This window comes from Nicotiana tomentosiformis, chromosome 12 (genome assembly GCF_000390325.3).
Source record: "Nicotiana tomentosiformis chromosome 12, ASM39032v3, whole genome shotgun sequence".
Taxonomy (NCBI): domain Eukaryota; kingdom Viridiplantae; phylum Streptophyta; class Magnoliopsida; order Solanales; family Solanaceae; genus Nicotiana; species Nicotiana tomentosiformis.
The window spans coordinates 123,735,712-123,751,288 of NC_090823.1; the positions used below are offsets into that span (position 1 = coordinate 123,735,712).

The following is a 15,577-nucleotide window of genomic DNA, read 5'->3' on the forward strand; positions in this document are numbered from 1 at the left end:
GTCTTATTATTTTTCTTAGATTTAAATTTTATCGATATATGTTTAATTTATTAGTTGGCTTACCTAGCTGTAGTGTTGAACGTCATCACGACCTATAGGTGAAATTGGGTCGTGACAGGAAAATGGAGGGAAAATAAAATGTTGACTTTCCTTCCTTTACAAAGAAACATTGTCTCATATTGGAGGATGAAAGCTCATTTGTTGAGTATATATATATGATTACAATCCTTCTAGTTCTTAAAGAGTTGGGAAGAAGAAAAGTCTCGCGATATCGTCGTCGCTCGACTTCGGATTTTTTTCGACCAAATTTATTTGTTAAATATTAATATTTAGTCCAAATCGGTCTTTTTTGTGAAGTACCGCTACACCAGTATGTAATTCATTCTATCCTGAGAGGAAATAATCCATAACCTCGGGTACTAGGAGAGGATTGAATTCCTTAAAGAAACACTATGAATTCAGTGGGTTCAAATTAATATCTATTTCTTCTACATTTCTATTATTACGTTATTTTCTATATCCAGAAATATCTTACAAATACAGATTAATAACACCAGATTAATAACACACTTAACGACTTAAAGCACCGAATTACCCTCCTAGTAGTGAGAAAAAAAATTGGAAAATTGTGGTAATGAGCTACTTTTCTTTTGCATTTTGGTGGGAAAAAATGTTGTATGCAATATTTGATAAAGTTGCGTACATATTACTATCACTTAAATAAAGTTAATTGCGCGTATTTGACACCCATAAAAAATCAAGTGTCTTATGCATAAGGATATTTAAGTAAACTCCATAGGAAAAGCAATAGACCAGCATGACAAACAAAGAATTTTAGAAAGCAATTAAAGTTTACTCCTTTATTTTAGTGCTACTTTGCTCTGCTTTGTGCAAAATCGATACAGACTCAAAAACCTTTGTATCTTCAACCATATAGAAAAAAAATGCAATGTTCAGAAGAAACAATTGCTAGTTTGTTCTACAATTTCTCTAGCTCTTTTCTTCTTTTCTTACTGTTCTCCTACTTCACTTCCATTTTACTTGCCAAATTCTTCTACTTCCTTGGTGGAAATCCATTTTTCTGGAGGTATTTTTAGTTTTTCCTTTCCTCCTAATGTTTTAATTCTTAGTTTATATGGCAGAAAGGGCAGCCTGGTATACGAAGCATTCAGTTCAGGGATCGGGAAAGCGCCGCACCTCAAGGGGTGTGATATAGGGCAGTCTTTCCTAATATAAGTATAAGTGACTGATTTCACGAGTCAGAAAGAATTTCGGTTTACAATTTGACTAAAAAAAAGAATTGCCTTTTTTTTTTTGTAGGAATCAAGATGGATATGAATTTGCTGAATTTTCTGACGATGAAGAAATGGAGGAAGAAAATGAGTATTACCATAATGATGCCCATCAGTCTGTGGAGGAAAATTATTTTGTAGCTGACATAATTAGTGAATCTCAAGAAAATGATCAATTTCCTGATTTTGAGAAAGAAACAGAGGAAACTTGTAGTACTGCTGAAGAAGAGTCTATTTATAGCTCAGTAGATTCAGAATCTATTCATACTTATGATGAAGTGGAAGTCAAAGAAAAGATTCCAAGAAGAGATGATGATTCTGATTCTTGTTGTTATTCTGAAATCAACCAAGTTGGCCCCACATCATCTCTTCTCAAGGAATTAAACACAAATAATGGACTAGACTTGATCGATAACAACATCAATAATCATGGTACTAAATTTTATAAATCTTAATAAACTTGTTATCTACCTGATATTATTTGTGTTTTCGTTTTTCTACTATTATGTTGTTGTTACTGTTTTCTTCAATTTTACGCTACTATATTTGTTCTCTGTACTGTTATGATTTTGCATGTTTGTTTTGAGTCCGAGGGCCTATCGAAGCTAGAGGCAAACCCAAGGATTTGAAGGTTGCGGATGCAATTTTGAATTCAAACAAAATCTGTTTTGTATATAGAGTGTCCACTACTAATATATATCTATTTTCTAAAAACATATGTATACATGAATTTTTTGCCGAACTTTATGAGTGTCGGTGGCCCCTCTTTGTATAGAATTGGTCCGCTTCTAATCGAAAATAATATCTCTACTTGCACAAGGTAGTAAGGTTATATATTCACTACCCTCCTTATACCCCTCTTGTGAGATTACACATGAGTTTAATTTGTTATTGTTAATAAGATTTGTTATGTTAGTAATGATGAATATTTCAAGCTTCTTGGCTAATTAAGGCATATTATTTTCTTGATTATGTTGATGTTACAGGAAACTGTTACAGGGAAATCATTAAAGACAAGAAAGTGATGGAAAATAATTTGTGTCGAGAGGAAAATATGTTTGTTAATGCACCATTAATATCAAAGTTAGAGAGCAAGAAGTTGCAATTTCAAGAAAAGGAAGAAGAGCATGAAATATTTGGAGATTCTTGTACTGTTGGTTCTACTTCTAAGAGTTCCACTGAATGGAGAAGCTCCATTAAAGACTCAACAACTGAAGATCCATTTTCTTCTTCTTCAAGGAGAAGTTGCCCTAAATGGGAGTCTTATACAATCTTCCAAAAATATGATGAGGAAATGCTGTTTTTTGATAGAATTAGTGCGCAAAAGCTACATGAAACAGGTAATTTTCTGACTTTCATCATTTTCTAGGTTAATTTCAACGTATGGTTACTAAACTTTACCTAATTATAAAACTATTTTTACCGCATGAAAAGAATTAAAATATGTGTAAATTCGTTAAAAAATACAAATGACAGGAAAATATCAATTTTTGATAATTTTATAGAGATGAACGACTTCTATACATCAATCGTTCTTCTTTTTGGTATCATTTAAATGATCTTTTCATTTGCCTTACGTTTAAAATATGGGTAGGCAAAATTTGTACACTGAAATTTTTTCCATCTCTTAATTTAATGTGGAATTTAAAAAATGACAAAGTGCTGATGTGGCGCATGACATGTCATAATCCGGCACTAAAAAATTAACCTTCTAGTTATTTAATTTTGTATTTTTTGAACAATTCATACATAGTTCAATTATTTTAATAATAAATAATTTTGTGACTTTACCTTATATAATAGATAATGTTCAGCAATTATATATGCAATTATCCCTCATTTTCTTTTATGTATTCTCACTAATATTGAAGTAACGTAACAAACCCTTATTCAGAAACTTTAAGATCTATTCAAGCATGTCCAAGATCAATATCAGATAGGATTGTTCACAAGTTATCAACAAGGAACAAGAAATCTTCAGATTATCGACACCATATTAATCCATTTCAAGAACTGGAGGCAGCTTATGTAGCTCAGGTGTGCTTAGCATGGGAAGCTCTGAGTTGGAACTACAAATATTTCCAACGTATAAGAGCTTCACGTAATAAGGAATCATCGGACCAAGGTTGTCCTGCTTATGTTGCTCAGCAATTTCAACAATTTCAAGTTCTTTTACAAAGATATGTTGAGAATGAACCCTATGAACATGGGAAAAGACCAGAGATTTATGCTAAGATGAGAGGCTTTGCTCCTAAGTTGCTTCAAGTTCCTGAATATAGAGGTAATCAATTACTCCCTCAGTCCTCTTTTAGTTGTCAAGGTTACTAAAAATATTTGGCCCAGAATACTTGTCATTTTAAAAAATCAAAATATAATTAAATTTGTTTTTCTCATTTTGCTCTTAATTAATATTAATTGTTCTTTAAAATAAATCATACATTAATTATAGACTGCACATTTATTGAAGAGAGATAAGAATAAATTAGTTAGGGGCATGCGAAAGAAAAACATGACAACTAATTAAGAAAGAGCATCAATGTTTATGTTATTGTAGCTTTTAATATGAAAGTCCTAGTTGAATATGGTCAACGAAAAAAAAAAATCTCATTTTTACCTAGCTAGTTTTTTTTACTTTTTAACCAAGGATTTAACTTAATTATATTCACAGTCGGCATCTAATGAATTTTTTGAAATTGTTAGAGCAAAATTTATTTTCTCTTTTCTCATGTTACCAATTCCGTTTATCATGGGTAGTTACTTATAACTATATTTTAAATAATCTGATAGTGGAAAAGAATTTTACACTGTGATCGTTATATAATACTAAAACTTGTTTATAATTATTACTCAAATTTTATCAAATAATCTCATACTTTTAAATAAATTGAAATGGAATCACACGTTCACTATTCAGTAGTCTTGTGTATTACAGGAATCGGGCGTTGAATATTAGAGAAACAAATATGACATGGAATATACACTATGAATCCTTAAAAATCTCTTAATATATCCGAGATGTTTTAATATATTCTTTACTTTATTTTGATTAGATTCGGAGGAGGATAAAGGGCAGGAAGATTATTGTTCAAGAATATCTTCAGATTCATTTCTCCAGATAATGAAAGAAGCAATCAAAACATTTATGAATTTCCTTAAGGCAGACAAGGAGAATCGTTGCCAAATATTAATGGCAGCTTTCTTTAAAAGAAACAGAAGAGGTTCAGCTGATGCAACTCTCCTCCTCTTACTAAAGAAAGTCAACCAAAAGGCAAGTATCTAAACACTATTTTTGTAATTAATTTTTCTTTGTTCACATTGCTATCTTTGAAATTCACAACTATTTATACTAGAGTTAAGTATACTTTAAAATGTAAAGAACTTTTTACACTATGAAGTTAGCCAAAAGATATCAAAATAAATTTAATTGAAATATGAGATTTGTAATCTTGAAAATAAGACATACTGGACCCGTTTGGACATAAAATTTGGTTGAAGTTTTTTCTAGAAAAATTTTACTTTTTTTCGAAATCAGCGTTCGAATATAAACTTTCCAATTTTCACTTGAAGATGCATTTTGAAAATTTTTGAAAATTTGAAAAAATCCGAAAAACTATTTTTCAAAATTTTCACTCAAATCGCTCACAAAACTTCAAAAACAACCCAAACTGAAATTTATGTCCAAACACAAATTTTAAATACCATTTTCACTTGAAAATTATTTTCACCATTTTTTCGAATTTTACAATTCTTATATCCAAACGACTACTATATTACTTGCTACAACATGTAAAGGTGACCGAGTGTAAAAGTTTCTTACACTAACGGTGTATATAATATTGGGATTATTTATATATTATAAATACTGTCATTATCTAATAGTGTAAAAGATTTTTACACTGCTAGTATTAATTTTATAGGTTGCAACAATCACTCACCATGTTTTTCAAGTTACAAAAATGCATACTTGTTATCATGTTACAAAAAGTTGACTTTTAAGACTTTGTAATGTAAAATCTTTTTACACTATCTATACATAAAAGCTAAATCCTGTATACATAATATTAATTGTTGAAGAATATGACTTGCAGAAAAAATCAAAGGTGAAAGATCTACGACGATCGGGGAAGTGCATGAGGAATAAAAGAAGGCTAAGAGAAGAGGAAGAGATGGGAATATTAATGTCTTTAATAGACCTAAAACTAGTGTCAAGGGTATTGAGAATGAGTGAAGTGAATGAGGAACAGTTGCATTGGTGCGAAAACAAGATGAGCAAAGTGAAAGTTTCTGATAGGAAATTACAAAGAGATTCTTCACCACTTTTCTTTCCAGCTCACTGATAATTAAGTACCCCACCAGTCACTAAGTTCATTTTACTTTGATGACTAGATCATGAATGTGCAATGCATGAATATGAATATCCTCAATATTCCTTTGCCTAGACATAGCTTTCTGTAAATACTAAAACAAAAGGACAAAAAAAAAGGGGTGGCCCAGAAATAAAAGCAATCTCGGTCAAGGGTTTGAGTCGCGTAATCAGGCTCTTGCAGAAATATAAGATAAATTCTTATGATCTGGCACTTTTTCAGACCCTGCGCATAGCGAAAACTTAGTGCACGAGTTATCTTCGCATATGGGAGCTTTGGAAAAGTATGAAAGATGGAGTTAAAGGGATAGATGACTGATTGTTTTGGTGATATATTTTGACTGTACTGAATATGGAAAAAGAGAGAAAAGCAAAGGGCAAAAAGGAAAGTGGATGAAAATAAAGACAAGGGTACGTAGCTTTAATTTACTACTACTACTACTTTTTAGAGCTTTTAAATAAGGATTTATCCGAGTTGATTCAAAAGGCAAATTAAAGCTGCGGACCATGCAATGGAATTAAAAACAAGGTGGAGCGTATGAAGGGATAAGATCTTGATTTGATTTTTGTCCCACTATGGTTTTAGAAATTAAAGGGTAGACAACTAAACAAATAAACAATAAGAGATTTATATTTATAGAGCAATTAGTATATGTCTTGATTTTGTATTACCTGTATTCTGTAGTTTAATTAGCTATGAGCCTATGATGAGGAAAAAATGTACACATTCAAATACTTGTACACATAGTTGATGGAGTAATATTTAGACGACTTATATATGCGCTAATATTCAAGTTTTTCTTTTCCATTGCCATGCAATATTTTGTAGACTGTGGTTAGGAACCTAATTCTTTTAAGAACTATTTTCTTCTTTTTTTTCTTTTTTTTTTCTTCCTTAAGAGCAGTTGTATTTAAATTTGGGGTCATATTGGTGAGTTGACCAAATTAAATTTGAACAAACTAAAATATGGCGAGTTGATAAACTATGTTATCGCATCTAATGTTTCATCTAAAGTTTATTAGCTATAGAATTGAGTTGCTAAGAGGATAACCCATCTCTAAGGAACAAATCATTAGCCAAGAAGCCACAATTCAAACCATAATTAGTACTTTTTGTACTCTACTTTTTAACAAAACTCTCGCATAATTTGATTTGGACTAATAATGTAACTTAAATTTACCCATGTTTTTGATTGGTTGATTTGGTTTAAATTTATTTTAATCCTTGAATGAATCACTTTCTCAGCCTCTTCAAATTGGATGAATTGAACGAGTTGCACATTTAAAGATCAAAATTGACGCACAAAGTTATGGAACGTATCTAGTCCTACTAAGTGGCATTTGTTTCGGGGAAAAAAAGAAGGCAATGATCACTTTTAGTCCGCAGTCAAAATTATTTATATTTAGTAGTCGTAAAAGTGTATAAAATATATATATATATATATATATATATATATATTCAAAAAAATCTATATGTTTTGTCTTTTATTTTGAGAGCGACTTTACAGTGATATTTTTTCGGAAAAAACCCAGGTGAATTTTCATTTTATTTTTTTCGATTTTGCAAGAATATTGATAAACTTTCTCTAATGGTAATTGGTTTTAAGGGTTGATTTGAACAGCCCTATTCCTCCTGAAAGGACCGAGTCTGTACGGTCTCTTTTTCTTGGCTGTTTCAGTTATAAAGCGCATTGTATGTATTGGGTTCTTCTACAGTTTTGGGTTTCTTGTGACGGCCTAGCAATCCATAAGCAAAATTAAATTTGGGCCAGCATGGTCTGAAAATGCATTTTTCAGGGCAAGTGCACAAATAACCATTCTCATAAATGTTATGTAGAGATCAGCCAGCACTTATTTTGTCCTGAAATTTTAAACTTAAAAAATCTTAACTTCAGGACAACTCGAAATATTTTTTGTCATGAAAAATTGAATTGAAAATTTAAATTTTAGGATGCATTAGCTAATTCCTAAATAGCAGCCCTTTAAAGTACCTGATGTCGTATGGCTCTACTTGTCTTCCATGAGTTGCGTCCCAATGAAATATGGGGGAGTTGCCAAAAAGGTGATATTGCTTCAAGTTAGTTCCATTCCAAAATGTGCTAATTTATCCGCTACCATATTTTGCTCCCTGTAAGTGTGAAGTACTGGTGGATTACTCAGGTTCTGGATCAGGAATCTGCAATCAGTAAGCAAAGGTGAGTACATTAGGAGTGGACCGTGAAGCATTTTTATTACCTCTTGTGCATCCATTTGGATTTCCTGTGGCGTTAGGTTATGCGTGGCTGCAATTTGCAATCCTCTTAGCAATGCCAGAAGTTCTATATCGATAACATTGGTTATTGGGTGTTGGCCCGCATAGCCCATTATCCAATTCCCTTTGTTATCTCTGAATACGCCCCCAAATCCAGCTGAGGGTTTTGTTTTGTTGACTGCCCCATCCGTGTTTAACTTAAAAATTCCATACGGAGGAGGTTCCCATTTAACATACATAGGTAATTTTATTTTTTTGTGAAGTGAGCTGGTTGTTAGGTAGTAATATTCGTTAGCTAGTTGGTATATGGTGTTAGGACACGGTTTCACCTTTAAACTTTCAAAGCAGTTGTTGTTTCGAGTATTCCATAGATGCCATAAGGTAAAAGGAATTATTTGTTGTAAAGGAATGGTAACTGTATTTGAATGGTTATGTTGGAGAATGAGTTGTTTATGCTAAACATGATTTGGAACTCCTACAATTTTGATTGAGTGTATAAGGTTCCCTAATTTCATATCTTGCCGCATTAGTTTGCATTTATACAATATAAGAGAATGTGACTGATTGACTCCTCCCCTAAGTGGTAAATTATATAAATGTTAGAAGATGTAACTCCTAACTTTGTGTAAGTAAGCTTTGGTTGGCAGTCGATTGTGGCTAATCAACCTTATTTGTTTTTTTATTTTTTGGCATTATGTGGAGTCGCCAAATCCAGCCATGATGGTTTGCTCCCTGGTGTGATTGTGTGAGTGCTTTATAGCAAGAGTTGACAGTAAATTTACCCGTTGGAATTAGTCCCTAAACGATACTATCAGGTGTTGTTACGTGTAGAGGCATGTAAGTACTATTTATTCTGTCAACTATGTGTTGGGGTAAATCAAAGGATAGTTGATAGAATTGGCTACTGTTTATGTGTAAAATAGTAGCTATATTTAAATTATCTTCGTTACGTTTTAATGGCCCCTGAATAAGGCTTCGAATGTTGGTATTTGGAGCTAGCCAATTGTCCGTCCAGAATCTTACGTGGTACCTTTTGTGACATGCCAAAGTAATCCATTTTGACATGTCTTCCACCCACTAATGATGTGTTTTCATAAAGTAGAGGTTCTTTTAATTGGGTACCTAGGCGTAGTAATATATCTAGATATTAGAATGGCTGCCCATGGTGCGTGAGGGTTGTGAAATAGCCTCTAAGTTGTACTAGCTAGTAAGGCATTATTTTTATCCTTTAGTCGTTGAATACCTAGTCCTCCTTGTTCTTTTGGTGTAGTTATTTTTTCCCACTTAAGGAGATGAAGCCTTTTTTTTAGAAGTCGAACCCCAAACAAACAAAGTTCTTTTGGTAGCTTTCTAATTTTATAATTATATGAGTAGGAAGTGATATAAATTGTATTATATGATTGTGTATGAAATTTAGTGTTGACTTTATTAGGATAATATGCCCTACCATTGTGAGATGATTCGTTTTCCACCCTGCAAGCCTATTTTTAAAATTATCAATTATAAATTGAAATCCCTCTTGGTTGCCTTTGAAGTAAAGAGAGGGAATCCTAGATATTTACCAAAAGATTTTTCTTCCACTATATTGAAAGATGTAAGTATGAAATTCTTATCTGTGGGTGTGTAATATTTAGAGAAATAAACTCTTGATTTTTCAAAATTGATTTTTTGACCTGATAGTTGAGTGAAGTGATCCGGTAGATCAATAATTTTATGACAACTAGTAGTGTTTATAATGTCGTCCGCGAAGAACAAGTGTGATATTTGTGGAGTTTTGCGCTTAAGGAAATCGATTTCTATTGATTGTAGTCCACAACATTATTTATAATTCTAGATAACATTTTGTCACGACTCTAAACTCAAACTTGTCATGATGGCGCCTATCGATGGTACTAGGCCAGCCGACTCCTACAATACTACAATAATTCATTCACAGATATGCCAAAAGGGCATCTTGTATAGCAGAATTTCATAAAAGAAATAAGGGTTGAACTCAAAAATAGAAATGCGGAATGAAAAGCCCCAAACATCGGGGTGTCACTGAATCATGAGCAACTACTAAAAACTGGTCCGACCATAATAAGACTAACATAGTCTGGGAAAAAAATCCAAAAATATAACTAAGGGGAGATAAAGAATGAAAAAACAGGGTTGCGATCGTCAGGCAGCTACCTTGCTAACTCCAATGATCAGCTACAGGAATATCAACAGCCGCTACCGTGACCAAGAATGCCTGAATCTGCACACAAGGTACAGAGAGTAACATGAGTACACCAACTCAGTAAGTAACATAAATAAATAAAGGCTGAGAAGTAGTGACGAGCTAAATGCAAGTATCGTTCATATCACAAAAATTTAGTAAAGTGCGGCATGCTTTGTAACCAGAGTTTAAGACAAATCAGCTTATTTAAATCAAGTTCAAGTAAATCAATTAGAAAATATCTTTCAACAGTTCTCAAATAAGGACTCAAAGCAACTATGAGCATGGATTATGAAATCATATACTGCCCCTCGGTCTAACATCACTCAGTCCCCCCCCCCCCAATCACTCCAATATCACAACCACTCCAGGCGCACAATCGCTCAGCCTCACAATCGCTCAACACTCAGTACTCATACTTAGTAGGTACCTGTGCTCACTGGGGGTGTTCAGACTCCGGAGGGGCTCCTACAGCCCAAGCACTATAAGCTGCACGGATAACTCATGTGCTATAATATCATATCAGAATCCGCACGGACAGCTCACGTATTGAGATACAATACCTCACAAACAGGCCCTCGGCCTCACTCAGTCATAAACCTCTCCTGTCTCTCGGGCTTTCAGAAATCAAAGAAATCAGTCCAAACAACATTAATAAGATGAAACAAATAAAATAGCAGAGACTGAGCTATGATGTAAGAATGCATGAACATGACTGAGTACGGAATATCAACTAAAACGGTGAGCGGGCAACAAGAAACGACCTCTAAGCGTCCAAACAATACTGGCATAAAAGCCTAGACATGGTATCTAGCATGATTTACAGTAAATCTTTCTAAAACACATAAGGAGCATATAGCTACAACGGGTTGTTCAACTTTACAGTTGCTACGGGACGGACCAAGTCACAAATTCCCAATGGTGCACGCCCACACACCCGTCACCTAGCATGTGTGTCACCTTCAAATAGTCACATGACACAAAAATCCGGAGTTTCATACCCTCAAGACTAGATTTACAACCGTTACTTACCTCAATCCGAGCAAATCTCTACTCCGAAATGCCCCTGGCTCTCGTATCGGCTTTCAAGCATCCCGAATCTAGCCACACGCAGTACACTACCATTAATATATGCTAAAGGAATCACTTCCACAAGAAAACTACTAAATTAGACCAAAAATCCAAAATATACTCAAACCCGACCCACGGTCCCACGTCTCGAAATCTGACAAAAGTCACAAAACCCGAAAGCCCATTCACTCACGAGTCTAACTATACAAAATTCATCAAAATCCGACATCATTTGGTCCCTTAAATCCTCAAATTACATTCTCCAAAATCCCAAGCCCTAACCCCCAATTTTCACCCCTAAATTCCACTAATTAGATGATAATACAATGGAAAAATACCATAGATAGGAGTATTAGAGCCCAAGCAACTTACTTCACTGAAAACCCTTGAATCTCCCTTCAAAATCACTCCGGAAGCTCCAAAACCCGACTTGAAAATGGTGGAAATGAACCAAAATTCACGAAGTGTTCCATTTATAGTTTCTGCCCAGGTCTTTCGCACCTGCGGCTAAATATGTGCACCTACGGTGCCGCATCTGCGCAAGAACCTCCGCACCTGCGAAAAATCATTAAAAACCACAACTTCACACCTGCGCTCCATATCCGCATATGCGACCATGCAGGTACGGAAAAGACCTCGCACCTGTGGCCACTGCCTGACCTCCTCACTTTCGCTTCTACGGGCACTTATCCACATCTACGGACTCGCAGATGCGACCTCTCCTACCCACCTGCGGACTCCCACACGCTCCTGCGACCTCGCAGGTACGGGAACTTTATCGCACCTGCGCCTTCTGCCCAGCTCCTCCAATCTCGCATTTGCGATCTCCCGCTCGCTTCTGCAGGCTCGCACCTGCGATGAGACATCTGCAGGTGCGATTATGACAGCTGAGTTCAACTTCAGCAATTCCTCCAATTTCAAAACTTGTTCCGTTAATCACCTGGAATTACCTCGAGGCCCTCGGGACCTCAACCAAACATACCAACATAACCCACAACATCATAGGAACTTAGACAAATCATAAAATCACTCAAAACAACATCAAAATGTCAAATTACACTCGGATTCAAGCTTAAGGACTTCTAAACTTCCGAATTCCACCAACGATACCGAAACCTGCTAAACCACGTCCGAATGACCTCAAATTGTACACACAAGTCAAAAATAATACCACGAACCTATTCCAACTTCCGAAATTCCATTCTGACCCCGATATCAAAATTTTCACTACCGATCAAAATTGCCAAAATTCTAACTTTCGCCAATTCAAGCCTAATTCTACCACGGATCTCAAAATATCATTCTGAACGTGCTCCCAAGTCCAAAATTACCTAACGGAGCTAACGTAATCATCAAAATTCAAATCCGAGGTCGTTTACACATAAGTCAACGTCCGGTTGACTTTTCTAACTTAAGCTTCTACTTTAGAGACTAAGTGTCTCAATTCACTCTGAAACCACTTTGAACCCAAACCAACTAACCCGATATATAATAATATACCTGAAAAGCACAAAAGAAAGCAGAAATGGGGAAAACGGGGCTATAACTCTCGAAACGACCGGCCAGGTCGTTACACATTTCCATGCACATAATAAAGAGATATGGTGATAGCGGGTCTCCTTGCCTAATGTCTCTAGTAGGTGTGAAGAAATTGGTAGGGGAACCATTTAAAAGTATAGAGGTAGTGGTTGTTGATACACAGGACATAATGAGTGAGATTAAGTTTTGTGGGAAATTAAAGTAAGTTAAAGTTTGGCGTATAAAGTTCCATTCCAGTTGATCGAATGCTTTTTCTAGGTTTATTTTAAGAAGCATGTTTGAGCATTTTGACCTAGAATTTCTAAAATGATTTAGTAATTCATGAACGATTATGGCATTGTCTGTTGCTCGATGATTTTTTTGGAGAGCTGACTGTACAGGGTGAATAATTTTGTCTAGAAATAGTTTTATTCGATTAACAATTATTTTGGTAATGACTTTGTACAGTGTATTGCATAAACGTATAGGTCTAAATTGAGACGTTGTTGATGGACTTTTAATTTTAGCGATTAAACATGTATATGTCTTGTTTAAGTCATTTGGGATGTGTCCCCGTTGGAAAATATGTTTACAGAATTGAATTACTGATTGCTTTATTTGAGGTCAGAATTTTTGAAAAAATAATGGGTGAAGGCAATCGGGCCCTGATGATTTTAGTACCTGGAAGGAATGGACAACTTCAAATATTTCGTTATCCGTTTCTGGTGATGTTATAGCGCAAGAATCTACTTGAGTTAGAGAATTATAATTAGTTGTTGGGTAACTTCTTTGAGAGATGGTGTGAGTAGTAGTATAAAGGTTTATATAATAGTCCGTTATTAGGTGTTGAAGTTGTATGTGATTGGAAATTCAATTGCATGTTGAATCTTTGAGGGCAATTATACGATTACGGTGTCTTCTCTTTAGTGTAGATAAATGAAAAAATCTTGTGTTCACGTCCCCTTGGTTAAGCCAATTGACGCGAGATTTCAATTTTCAAAAATCCTCTTCAAGTGTTAGTACTTGATTATATTGGTAAATAAGATCTTTTTCTAGGTCTTGTAAAAAATTACTAGTGGGATAATTTGGAGATTTTTGTATTCCTGCTAGTCGAGCTGGAATATTTTATTTTATTTTTTGTAAAAAATATTGCCAAAAGTGTCTTTATTCCATAGTTGAACTAAGTTAGTAAATTTTCAATTGCGTCCATTTAAGGAGAGTTGTCATTCTACACTTGATTTACTAATTGAGAAAACTCTTGGTGTGCTAACCACATAGTTTCGAATCTAAAAGTATTAGCTCTTGATAGAGCTTTTTTAAGGAGAGTTAACAGTAACAGACAATGATCAGAATGTGTTCTGGGTAAGTGGTGTATGTGTGCTTCTGGATAAATGGTAAGCCATTCATAATTAGCAATTATGCGATCTAATCCTTCCAATATCTTGGCTCCTCGTCTATGTTTATTTGTCCATGTATATTTATTGCCCCTAAAATCTAAGTCTATGAGCTTACAATAGTTGAAATAATTTAGCATTAAATATTCTCTATTATTATTTAAAGCACAGTCACCAAATATTTCATTTGAGTATAGTATGTCATTGAAGTCACCACCTACGACCCATGGTCCTTTATAAGTATTAGCTATGGACATTAAATTTTGCCATAGTAATTTTCTGTATGATAATAATGTGCTTGCATAAATAGCTGATAATAAAAAGGGTGGACCTTGGGGACATACCTGTACCATGCAGTAAATCTCTTGGTTTTGTGATGGCAATTTAAGTAACATTAACTATAGTGGTAGTCCATAAAACTACTATGTCCCCCGCCTGTCCCTCAGTTAGTGCCTTTGAGAGATTTGTGAAGTCAAAGTCATCCTTGAGTATTGCATGGTCCATTAGGTGTGTTTCTAGGAGCACGACTAGTGGTGGCATGTAGTAATTAAGCATGGAACGAAAGTTCCTTCTGAAGTCTGGAGATTGGGCACCCCTACAGTTTCAGATGACAAAATTCATAGAATTACTGCGTGGAGGTGGGTTTGGTGTGGCTGTTTCCTGCTCCACCATAATTTGGTTCTCCTCGCTGGTTGGCTGAGATGCCTCCTCGAGTGTTGGTGTGATCACCACTGCTAATTTCTCCACTTTTGGGTTCACCGTTTGTCACAGTTTGATTAGACACTTGGTCACCTCTGGTGGACAATTGAGTAGAAATTTTTTGTCATATTTCTCCTTGAGGACGGAGATATGACAGACCCCTAGCCACACTGATTCCGTCCTTTTTTCCCTCATTTCTACCATAACTGTTGTGATTTCCTGAGGAGTGAGTATTTCTTGATCTCTTGGGCTTGGTGGTTGTGGACGTAGTGAGCTAGTTGAGGGAGTGAGTGGTTCGAATAGGCTCATTGGAGACATGGAAAATATGGGGTGTGGCAGGTGTATGTATTCGTGTATCCAAGGAATTTGGGACTATGAGGGTGGATAAAAAAAGTAACTCCGCATAGGTTGGAGGAGTTGGTTGATTCTGGATTGAGGAAAAGGGTTTCCCATGTTGTGGCTGGCATCATCTGTGTTGTTATCCACTGGTACTGGCCATAGAGAGTCATGGCTGCTGTCATACCATCTGTTACTATCTGAGCTGTGTCTTATGGATTTTGGAGTCTAACTATCATTAAGAAGGTGAGTGCATGGTTTTGCAGTCCTATTTCCAACCATGATTGAGGCGGGGTGAAAGGGTTTGGTGCTTGTGAGGTGTAGATCACTGGATAAGTTTGGGGAGGTGGTATATGATTTGGCATGGTTGTTGGGGCTAGAAATTGGATGTTGAGTGGTCTGAATGGGAGTTGTGATGGTCGTTGGTGATGAGTTCTTAGAAGGAATGTTGGT

The 15,577-nt window shown here is 35.2% G+C and overlaps 1 protein-coding gene across 1 annotated transcript; it reads left to right on the forward strand.

The window, feature by feature from the left end:
* The first annotated feature begins 823 nt into the window (after nt 1-823).
* On the forward strand, nt 824-6,427 carry LOC104101357 (uncharacterized). Its single transcript, XM_009608795.4, has 6 exons — nt 824-1,087; nt 1,321-1,724; nt 2,279-2,632; nt 3,187-3,573; nt 4,343-4,560; nt 5,381-6,427. Exons 1-6 carry the CDS (start codon nt 945-947, stop codon nt 5,627-5,629), a joined length of 1,755 nt encoding a protein of 584 aa, XP_009607090.1. The 5' UTR covers nt 824-944; the 3' UTR covers nt 5,630-6,427.
* Nucleotides 6,428-15,577: the final 9,150 nt, after the last annotated feature.